This window comes from Bos indicus x Bos taurus, chromosome 22, assembly GCF_003369695.1.
Source record: "Bos indicus x Bos taurus breed Angus x Brahman F1 hybrid chromosome 22, Bos_hybrid_MaternalHap_v2.0, whole genome shotgun sequence".
Classification (NCBI taxonomy): Eukaryota; Metazoa; Chordata; class Mammalia; order Artiodactyla; family Bovidae; genus Bos; species Bos indicus x Bos taurus.
Window position 1 is genome coordinate 29,184,733 of NC_040097.1, and position 12,275 is coordinate 29,197,007.

The 12,275-nt window shown below is 39.9% G+C and overlaps 1 protein-coding gene across 14 annotated transcripts in view; it reads left to right on the forward strand.

The window, feature by feature from the left end:
- Positions 1-11,759, forward strand: part of MITF (melanocyte inducing transcription factor) — a 228,773-nt gene extending 217,014 nt beyond the window's left edge. For all 14 annotated transcript variants that reach the window (XM_027523872.1, XM_027523877.1, XM_027523870.1 and 11 more), the window contains 2 exons: positions 2,286-2,433; positions 8,165-11,759. In XM_027523872.1, the coding sequence (XP_027379673.1) occupies positions 2,286-2,433; positions 8,165-8,566 (550 nt within the window). In that variant the 3' untranslated portion in view covers positions 8,567-11,759. The remainder of the gene's footprint in view (positions 1-2,285; positions 2,434-8,164) is intronic.
- The last annotated feature ends 516 nt before the right edge of the window (positions 11,760-12,275 follow it).

The window sequence follows — 12,275 nt, forward strand, 5'->3', positions numbered from 1 at the left end:
CCAGGGGATCTTCCTAACCCAGGGATCATACCCAGGTTTCCCATATTGCAGGTGGATTATTTACCATCAGAGCCAGCAGGGAAGCCCAAGTGATTAGAATCATCACCTCTTAAAACCAGAGTATCTGCTTTCATGTTTAATTACGGGTTTCTCACCTTATTGGCCTAGTGAAGGCATCTTTCATTATAATTTTATTTCTCTCTGGCTGTTGAGGCAGGTCTGTTGTTTTCCTTTTAGCCCTGAACAGGTTGGCTTTGTGCTCACTCTTAGCATCTCAGGACACCTCCCTGGGTTGCCATTTTTGGTGCCCAGATCCCAGGGATCAGCCTCAGGGAGTTCTCCAGGGGCTGTAAACTCAGCATCTCATGGGAGAGCTTCTGTTTTGTTCTCCATCTAAGCCATGTGAGGATCAATTACTTGGTGGCTTGTTGTAATGTTCCTCCATTCACACATCCCAGCTGATACTTCCGATATTTTATCAGCTATAGATTATGGGATGTCCCTCATAGCTCAGTTGGTAAAGAATCTGCCTGCAATGCAGGATACCTGGGTTCAGTTGCTGGGTCGGGAAGATCCTCTGGAGAAGGAAATGGCAACCCACTCCAGTATTCTCACCTGGAGAATCACATGGACAAAGAGCCTGGCAGGCTACAGTCCATGGGATTGCAAGAGTCGGACATGACTTAGCAACTAAACCACCACCGTTCACATGTCCCAGCTGATACTTCCAGTCTGCTTTTAGCAGCTGTAGATTATGGCATAGGAGGTTTTCCATACATAAAATTGTTTTTGGCTTTACCATGGTCATTATTATCATGGATATTTTCTATAAAAGAGCTCAGGTTAATTTAAAGCACTATAGAAATATTACTATGTAGTTATAATTTTAGTCTTAATGATTTTTCTGGGGTGCTCTAAGTTTTTCAACTCGCTTTTACCTACATCTTCCCTGGTAGCTCAGTTGGTAAGAATCTGCCTACAATGCAGGAGACAGGTTCTATCCCTGGGTCGGGAAGATCCCCTGGAAAAGGAAATGGCAACCTACTCCAGTATTCTTGCCTAGAAAATTCCAATGACAGAGGAGCCTGGCAGGCTACAGTCCAAGGGGTCACAAAAGTCAGACATGACTTAGCTACTAAACCACCCACCTTATCTACACCTTAATGGCATTTTTAATGTTCTTATATAGGAATGCATTAGAACAATAGTGTTTAAAAACCCAAAGGCACCAAGCTCAGGCTGCCTGCGTTTGAATTAGAAAATCTGTTAGATGTGTGACTTGGGGAGGAAATTCTCCCCAAGTATTTCATTTTTCTTACCTGTTAAAAAAAAGGAGGGGAGCAGGGAGCAGACTATTTCTATCTAGTCTAGTTGATTTGAGGACTCAGTCTCTTGAGAGGAAGGTGGTTTAGGGGATGGAGTCTGGCTCCAGATTCTCCAGGCTTCCTGGCTCGACCATTTCCTAGCTGTATACTTAGAGCAAATTATTTAACCTGTCTATGCCTCTGTTTTTCAATCTATAAAATGGGGATAATATTAGTGTCTACCAGTTGAGGTTGTTATGATTAAACCACTTTAAAAAGTACCTGTCAGGCAGCAAATGCTATTTAAAGGTAGCTGTGGTAATTATGATGTTGAATCCTAGCACAGCGCCTGCTCCATTGTTGAAACTGTATTCTAGACTTTTCTCAGCATACTCATATAAAGTGTCTACTTTGATTCCAGCAACATACCTATGGGGCTGCTCACAGAAGCATAGCATCACCATTTTATTGATGAGGACATGGAGACTGAGAGAATTTATAACCGGCCTATGAATATTCGTGATAAAACCCAAGGATGCCACTTTTATGATGCATACAATTAAGTAGTGGGATCTCACAGAATTTTTTTTAACTGTATATTACTCTGTTTTAATTTTATAATCCTAGAAAGCTATAACTATTGAATATAGTGTTTAAGAATATTGACTTTGTCATCAACAGACCTAAATTTAAGTCCCGACTCTGCCTTCATGTAGTTCTGGAATGAAAGGCTATTTGAATCATCTCTGATTCAGCACATGCCCAGTGGCCCTCCTTTGCCAGGCGCCTGTCTGGTTGAAGTACGATGAAGTAGAAGATTTGAGTAGACTGTGTCTACCACATGACTAGCGCTCAGTCAATGACAGTGACTCTCAATGTCTAATTGTTATTTCATCTTGAGAAACTGAATGCTCTGAAAATTGAATTTTCATGGAGCATCCAACACTAAAACTCTCTTGTTTCCTTCCATTTTCATTCCAGAGACATGCGCTGGAACAAGGGAACCATTTTAAAAGCATCCGTGGACTATATCCGAAAGTTGCAACGGGAACAGCAACGTGCGAAAGAGCTTGAAAACAGACAGAAGAAGCTGGAGCACGCCAACCGGCACTTGTTACTCAGAATACAGGTACCCGGCGTGCACAGGGTGGAGGTGACTGGAGATGGAGAAAATGGGGTGTAATGAGCCATAAGGGGCCTGACTTACGTGAGACCGTCTGTACTCATTATTTGTGGATTCTATTTTGTGTTTTTACTTCCGTGCAAAAAAGTTATTTGAAACCCCCAAATCGCCTCTTGTGGTATTTACATGCTCATTCACAGATGTGCAGAGTGGCAAATGTGACTTAGCTGGTGTGTTTATTCCGAGTTATGGTTGAACAATGCTCTGTCTTCTTCTTTCAGCTCATACTATAAACAGGTGTCCTTTTTGCTGTGTTTTCAGTGTCATGTTGTTCACATTTTGTGGGGTTTTGGGGTGATTCGCTATTTAAAGTGGCCTGTGAGCATGGCCCTGAAGTGCTTTCTCATCTTTCTGAGCACAGCAAGGCTGTGATGTGCTTTATGGAGATATGTTTCATTCAGGCACGAGTTGTAGTCTTCTTGGCCTTGAGTTTAATATTAATGAGTCAATGATGTGTTGTAAACAAGTTGTCTTTAAACAGAGACACATAAAACAAAGTTACATGTTGATTAGTTGGTGAAATGTTGTGCCCAGATGCTTTATCGTAGTTTTAAGTTGCGTCTGACTCTTTTGGCTAAGTTATGGACTGTAGCCTGTCCGGCTCCTCTGTCCATGGGATTTCCCAGGCAACAATACTAGAGTAGGTTGCCATTTCCTATGCCAGCGGATCTTCCAGATCCAGGAATCAAACCTTGGCAGGCAGATTCTTTACCACTGAACCACTGGGGGAGCTCATGTTCAGATGCTTGCAGGAAAGTAATCCTCTGTTTTCACCATGAGCAATGGTTCAGCATTCACTAATTCAGTGTTCATAGCAACTCTGTAGCATATAACAGTCTTTGACCAATCATGCTTATGTGATAAAAAACATCACAGACTGAAAGGTTTACACATGAAACATTTATTTTTCACAGTTCTAGAGGCTGGGAAATCTGATGCTGGCCGTTTCATTGTGGGACTGAGTTCCTGCTTCTTAGTTCATAGATCGCTGCCTTCTTGGTATAACTTCACACTACAAAAGGGTTGCGGGATCTCTCTGGGGTCTCTTTTATAAGGGCCTCATCCCATTCATGAAGGGCCCCTGCTTGTGACCTAATCATCTCCCAGAACCCTATCTCCAAATACCATCCTATTGGGAATTGTTTCACCATATGAATTTGCTGGGGGAGGCACAGATTTGACTCCATAGCTATACCTACTGCAAATCATGACAACTCATAGTAGTTGTTAAGTACAAAGGTGTCTTAGTACTGAAGGGGGCACAGTCCATGGTCAAAGCTCATGTTTATAGGGGACCTGGGGACACCTTGAAAATCTTATCATCAGGATATAAATTTTGGAAATTGTTCCAGATAATGAAGTTTTCCATATGTATCTTTAACTTGCTCTTAAAGGGAGAAAAGTGATTTTAATAATACATGGACTTCTTACGTCATTCCATTGAGGGAGCATACATACCAATGTAAGCATGAGATGAGGGACCCCTTGCATATCATCTCCTGGTAGTTCTTTGTCGCTTGGCTTTTCATACTAAATATAAAGATGCAACTTCCTTTCAAACTGTCTTGGAGAAAGAAAAACTGACTTTTTGCCTGTGATTAAAGGAGTTGGCAAGAGTCATTTTACTTTACTTGCTTACTTTGAACACAACCAACGAATAAGGATTAATGACAGTTTATCTTCTTCTTGGGTAGATGGACCTACTTGTATCCAGTTTTGCCATATACCAATGGTTCCTTTTTTTTTTTTTTTTCATGTTTCCAGTGCAAATAATTGTGGAATAGCAATGCAGAGTATGGCAATTGAAAGGCTATCTAGTGGTGTTTATACCCCAACATTACATTTACTTAACAGAGCGGATTACTTATGATCTCTGATCTTGTTAATGCCCCACAACACTGTCAACATTTCTAGATGTCACATCTCGTTTCACTGCAGTGATCTTCAGTCCCCGATCAGAGAGGCAGAAGATGGTTTTCTTCTCGGGAGAGCATTTTAGAATCTTGGTAGTGAAACAGAGGTTATGTGTCATTTGGAAATCCCCCTTACCCTCTTTCCTTTTTTGGCTTTTGCTGCTTGCTTTATGTTCCCTCTCTTCAGTAATTAGCCGCAGGTCTTTAGTCTCTTACACTTTGTATATATACCCATTTTTAAAAGCAACTCATACTAATGTGTTATTTCTTTATATAAGTATTCAGTTCAGTTCAGTTGCTCAGTTGTGTCCGACTCTTTGTGATCCCATGGACTGCAGCACGCCAGGCCTCCCTGTCCATCACCAATTCCTGGAGTTTACTCAAACTCATGTCCACTGAGTCGGTGATGCCATCCAACCATCTCATTCTCTGTCATCCCCTTCTCCTTCGCCTTTAATGTTTCCCAGCATCAGGGTCTTTTCCAATGAGTCAGTTCTTTGCATTAGGTGGCCGAAGTATTGGAGTTTCAGCTTCAGCATCAGTCCTTCCAATGAATATTCAGGACTGATTTCCTTTGGGATTGACTGGTTGGATCTCCTTGCAGTCCAAGGGACTCTCAAGAGTCTTCTCCAGCACCACAGTTAAAAAGCATCAATTCTTTGGTGCTCAGCTTTCTTTATAGTCCAACTCTCCCATCCATACATGACTACTGGAAGAACCATAGCTTTGACTAGATGGACTGTTGTTGGCAAAGTAATGTCTCTGCTTTTTAATATGCTGTCTAAGTTGGTCATTACTTTTCTTCCAAGGTCATTACTTTTCTTACTTTTTGTCTTTTAATTTCATGGCTGCAGTCACCATCTGCATCTCAATACAAATATTAACATATAATGACTGTTCTGAAAGAGAGGCTAGGTTTAATACATCAGTGATACTATTGTAAACAAGATGTCTTTAAACAGAAACACATATGAAATAAAGTTACATGTTGATTGGTTGGTGAAAGGTTGTGCCCAGATGCTTTATTATGGTTGTTTAGTCGCTTAGGTTCCAAATATATCCATTCATGTCAAATACAAATACTGTGAAAAATATGAATTGGAAATTGCATGGTGACCATGTCTTGGGTTTCTTCCAGTGCCAGGGAAGCAGCCTTTAGAACTTTTGTGTATCATGGAAAGCAGTATTAATTAGGAAAGCTCTGTCATGCAGTGAACCTGAATTTTCTAGATGAGACTTGTCACACTATTTAACAATCTAAGTAAAAGTTTAATTGGCTGGTAAACATTTTTAATTAAACAACAAAAGATTAGAATAAGACGTGTGCCTCTATTCATTCAACTTTTTGGTTTTTTAAGACATACTACAAGTGCGGGGGCACTGCTTTTATCATGTGGGTGTAGATTTACAGCAGTGCATGTGATCAGCTTGAGCCTAAGGGATTCCTTTCATTTTCACCCTAAGTGATGCATGCAGAAATGTTCACAGAAGAAAGACCATGAAGCCTTAATATCACTGGGACTGGAATTTTATTATTAAACAGCCCATGGTTTTAAAATGATGCCCAGGGACACTTGTGTGTCTGAAAATCACATGAAGGAATATGCAGATACTGTTGTGACATCTCAGACTCCTGTCTCTCACTTGTACTGAATCTAGAGGATGCCCTTGCAGATCAGACAGCCATTTCATACAGGCTGAACATGACATGTGTTTCTAGGCTTGTGGGTAAAGGTTGAGAGGTTTGACCTGTTGTGTCCTTTGCCTTCTCTCCTGATGCAAGGTGACTTGCTTCAGATACATAGTCTATTATTTTTGTGGTATCATAAAACATAGGAAGATAGCATTGGCACATAGGAGCAAATGTTCTTTGGGGTCAGTTGTCGTCTATATGGTTCATTTACGGAGGATCTAAGGATACTCTTGTATCTTGGGCTTCCCTTGTGGCTCAGCTGGTAAAGAATCTGCCTGCCATGTGGGAGACCTGGATTTGATTCCTGGGTTGGGAAGATCCCCTGGAGAAGGGAAACGCTACTCACTCCAGTATTGTGGCCTGGAGAATCCCATGGACTGTATAGTCCACGGGGTCGCTAAGAGTTGGACACGACTGAGGGAATTTCACTTAAGGATACTCAGGAAGGGAGACAGGAAGGAGCTTGTTTGAAAGGCTTTCCCTAGTTGTGTCTCTGTGTCCTTGCAGCGCCTCATGCAAATTAGATGAGCACCCACCCTAAGGATCTCATTTTAACTTAATCACCTCTTTAAAGACACTATGTATGACTTGAGGGTGATTGTTTTTCAGTCGCTAAGTCATGTCCGACTCTTTTTCGACCTCATGGACTGTGACCCCCTGAGCCCACCAGACTCGTCTGTCCATTGGATTTTCCAGGCAGGAATACTGCATTGGGTTGCCATTTTCTTCTACAGTCATTTTGGGGAGGGGACACAATTCAGTCTATAGTAGGAAGGATGTGAAAAGGTTGTAGGAAGAGATTGTTCCTCTTACACATAAGAACTTTCTTGTGGAATTAAAATAACTCCCTTTGCCTTGATGAGATGGGTTAAATGATGTGACTTTAGTTACTTATATGGAACTGTCATAACTTCTGCTATTATTATCCAAATATTATTCTATTTGTTCCCAGTGCCCTTACTATCACAAGTAACTTTTTCATTGCACCTTAAGCCAAAGAAATACCTACCATTTCCTTGTTAGGTTTTAACAATTTAGTAACCATTTGAGAAGATAAAATGTATAAATTGAAAGAAAAATCATATTTTCATTTTATTTTTAAATAACCATGTTACTACCAGTGAGATGTGTGTGCCTGTTGGGGCAGGCTTCTCCAGCCTTGGAGTCATTTTGGACACTGTTACCCTCTTTCCCATTCCACATATATTTTCATGCAGGACTTGGTTTTTTTGTTTGTTTTCCTTTTTAGTCACAGTAACCATCTGAGACCTGGCTCTGTGTTGATATGATATGATGGAAACACTGTTCAGTTCAGTTCAGTCGCTCAGTCGTGTCCGACTCTTTGCAACCGCATGAATCGCAGCACGCCAGGCCTCCCTGTCCATCACCAACTCCCGGAGTTCACTCAGACTCACGTGCATCTAGTCAGTGATGCCATCCAGCCATCTCATCCTCTGTCGTCCCCTTCTCCTCCTGCCCCCAATCCCTCCCAGCATCAGTCTTTTCCAATGAGTCAACTCTTCACATGAGGTGGCCGAAGTACTGGAGCTTCAGCTTTAGCATCATTCCTTCCAAAGAAATCCCAGGGCTGATCTCCTTCAGAATGGACTGGTTGGATCTTCTTGCAGTCCAAGGGACTCGCAAGAATCTTCTCCAACACCAGAGTTCAAAAGCATCAATTCTTCGGCGCTCAGCCTTCTTCATAGTCCAACTCTCACATCCATACATGACCACAGGACAAACCATAGCCTTGACTAGACGGACCTTTGTTGGCAAAGTAATGTCTCTGCTTATATACCTCCTACTCCTGCATATATATAGCTTCCCCTGATATTAATACCCCCCACCAGAGTGAGACATTCTAACAGTGGATGAATCTGCACTGACACAGCATTATCACTACTTGACCTAAGGATTGACTGTTAGCGATACACATCCTTTGAGTTTGGACAAGTGCATAGTGACAGATAACCATCATTATAATATATTATAATATCATGTTCAATATTCACTGTCCTAAAATCCCCTGTGCACCACCTTGTTAAGTGTCTGATTTCTGTTTTCCTTTTAGGAACTTGAAATGCAGGCTCGAGCTCACGGACTTTCCCTTATCCCATCCACGGGTCTCTGCTCTCCAGATCTGGTGAGTCGGATCATCAAGCAGGAACCCGCTCTTGAGAACTGCAACCAAGACCTCCTCCAGCATCACGCAGACCTCACGTGTACAACAACCCTGGATCTCACAGACGGCACCATCACCTTCAACAACAGCCTCGGAGCTGGGACCGAGAGCAGCCAAGCCTACAGCGTCCCTGCAAAAATGGGGTCCAAACTGGAAGACATCCTCATGGACGATACCCTTTCTCCCGTTGGCATAACTGATCCACTTCTTTCCTCGGTGTCCCCCGGAGCATCCAAAACCAGCAGCCGAAGGAGCAGTATGAGCATGGAAGAAACCGAACACGCTTGCTAGCAAATTCTCCCTGCTCTGCTTTCTCACAAACTGCTTCCTTTCTTGATCAGCAGATTTAATAATTTACCTGAAAGGGGTTTTCTTGATCATTTTCTTTTAATATGAAAAAAAAATTTTTTTTCATGCTTTATCAATAGCCCAGGATATATTTTATTTTTAGAATTTTGTGAAACAGACTTGTATATTCTATTTTACAACTACAAATGCCTCCAAAGTATTGTACGGTAGTGTACAGTATCTGTGAACTGAATACACCCAGACTTTAGCTTTCAGAGCAAGAGGATTTTGGCGTCAGAAAAATTTCTGTCCGTTTTTATTCAGGGGAAACTTGGTTTGCTATCTGTATGCCTGCAACTTCCTTGGAAATGAAGTGTAAAGTTTAACTAAAAGAATGTAAAGCAACCAAACAAGAAAGAGAGTGAAAGGGAGAGAGAGAGAGAGAGAGACAGAGAGAGACAGAGAGGAGAGGGGTGGGGAAAAAAAGAAGAAAAAAGGAATCCATACTAACCTTTTTCCATTTTGTAAATGTATCGATTCATTGGTACTGCCTTAAAGATACAGTACCCTTTTAGCATCATTTAGTCTTTATACTGCAAATTCTTTAAAGAAAAACTGTATTCTGTAAAAGAAAAAAAAATGCAGCCATTTTCATGTGGATTGTCTGGTTAGAAAACAACCAATACCTTAGGTGCAACTGGATTGAAAGGAGATATAGGCCAAGGCTCTGAAACATGGAGTCTCATCTTGCTCTTCACTCTGTGCTCTGTTACAGTTTTCCTCATCAATGAATGTGATCCAATTTTTCATGAGATATATTTTATTTTGAAATGGACATTAATGTCCTCTCAAAGCAAAATATTGAGGAGCACTGAAAGTTGTTTTTTTTTTTTTTCCTCAATTTCACTTTTGATAAGAAAACCAAACTGGGCACATTTCTAATTGGCTTTACTATTTTTATTTTTAAATTATGTTTTACTGTTCATTTGATTTGTACAGATTCTTTATTATCATTGTTATTTTCATTATGTTTGTATTAATTTGTAAGAAAATACATCTTAAAATGGCAAGTTTTCAATATTTTTACAACTCACTAGTGGTTTTCTGCATTCTTTGTACACACGTGAAAGAAAACTTTTATGCAAGGTCTTGCATTTAAAGAGAGCTTTGTGAATATTTTGTATATTACAGTCTCACTCAGAACTGTTTTTCCACACATTTAAGGTGTAGTATAAATAGGCTAAAACTGGCTTTCAAAAGAGAAACAACTTACATATTTATTTTTAGTGATATAAAACTAGCAATATTCTTGGAGAATGATAACCATAGCGTTAATATGCCTGTTATGGTAATTTAAATTGGGGTTTATTTCAGCAAACCTGAATGTTTTTTTAAAGAGAGAAATACTGTATTGGCCAATTACTGTTACTTGATAACAATGTTTTAACAAACAGCAATGTTGTAAAGTTAGTTTCAGTGCACTATCTACTTGTATAGTCCTATGCAATAACAGTAGTGTTACATATATTCTATCAGGCCTAGATGTTTTCTACAGATGACATATGGTGTTAAGAGGCAGGCTGTTGAATGGAATTTCTCAGTAGCAGCCTACGATTGAATAGCAAGTGGCATAAAGCATATCCATTCAGAATGAAGTGCCTTAAATATAGCAGTAGTCTCTAGCACTGACTGAACTGTAATGTAGGAGAAAGTTTCAAGATGGTATCTATAATCAAGAGGGACGTGTAGCATGGTGCCTATGTAGACAATAGAAGAGCTTCCAGTTTTCCTTCAGATATTTTTAATATGGAATATATTTTAGTGACAGAGTGCCAACTTCTTTCATCAGGAAACCTTATTCAGGAGGGTTTTTTTGTTTTTGTTTTTTAAGAGAAACAGTTTAAATGTCAAATGTGAATTGGTGATGGGTATTGGAGGATTCAGGGGGAAGGAGTGATTGTCAGACATATGAATGGATGGCTTACATGAAAATAATCAACTGCATAGTTCCCATGCACGTTGGGCAATGAGAATCCTTGGAAACATTGATGATGCTATCAGTTTTATAGCTTTATGACTCAAGGGGGTAGGGAAAATTAGTTCCCATTCTTTCAACCCCTCTTAATTGTATAGCTCTTTTCCTAGAATAGTGATGCAAATCTGCATGAACAGCTAATTGTACCATAGTGTTCATTGATACAATCATAGCATTGTCTATTTTTTCTCTTCATATTTATATGGGGGGAGGGGAGCTGGGTGCAAAAGTCAAAGATTGCAATGGTATGATGCTAGTTTTCCTTAGCTGATCGTGAGAGTTCTTAAAAATAGAGTAAGGTTGACTCACCCATGGCCCAGGGAATTTGGCCAGGGTTAAGCCAACTTTTGGAAAGCTTTGTTGAAAGAAAGCATGGCATGTTGCACCACTGCCCTGACACTCGCAGCTCCTGAGCTCACCATCGCCTGTTTCTCCATCCCCTTCTTAACAGACAGTTTCTGGGAGGGGACAGGTGAGCAAGCTCAGGAGAATGCTGCAACCTTGGGGGTGGTTTTATTTATTTCTTTTTTGCCAAATAGAGTGTGCATATGTTTTAGGGACTAGCTAAGCCAAGAGGTGGTGGTTTGGGTTCACTGTTTGTGACAAGGAGAATGGTCCACACCACTCCCCCCATCCCTGAGTGCACAATTGTGACTCGGGGTTGGGCCTCCGTATGGAGTAACCAAAATGCCAAACTTGTACACCTGCCTTTGAGTATGGCAATGGAAATACCAAACCTTCTGACTTTGCCAAAAAACCATACAACCAACCTGGTCATACATAGGATGACAGAGTTCTTTCTGGTTGTTTTAAAATATTAAAGCAATAAGAACAAATAAATACATAGGAAGTTAAAAGATATAAAATAAAGCACAAAGGAATGCACTTATTAATCTTTTTTAAAAATGCACTGGGGAAAGTTGATGTTGATAACAGTATATTAAAAAAAAACCCTATTTCTTGAAAAAATAAATGACAAATGACTGTCTCTTGCGGACGCTTGGTACTGTAATGTTCATACTAGTCACCTGCTGTTGGATGCAGCAATAATTTCTGTATGGTCCATAGCACTGTATATTATGGATCAATATTAATGTATCCAATGAAATAATTGAACTGTTGTTCTTGATAGCCTCATTAAAGCATTTGGTTTTTCACATAGTGGTGGCCAGTTGTGTTTGGTTAATGTGAATTTTGAATATTGTTTGCCTTATCAAAAAAATAGTGCACAAGTTCTTCGGACTTAATGACTAACAAATTGCATGAAAAATTTTTAAATGCTGGTAAGTACCTTTTTAAAAAATTATTTTAAATACCACTCTAAGATACTACTTTTTGATTACTTTATGACTTGCACTCAGATGAACTGTAATTATCCAGTTTTTTTCCCCCATCCTGAATTTGGGGAGTTTTTAAAGTCCCAAATGCCAAGAGTTCATTTAGATACAGGAGCTTATTTTAAATGTTTCAGTGAAAGGTGGCTTTACAAAGAGAGAAATTGTCAGAGAAACTCTTGCATATTTACAAAAAAGGTATTGGGTTTTTAAAATACAAATTTGTGATAATGAAAGCTTAGTATACCCAGGTTGCCACCTCCTGGCTGGCTTTTTTTTTTTAAGTACTTAATAATCACTTGATAAATGTTGAATTTGAATTGGGAAGTGTCAGACAAAACAT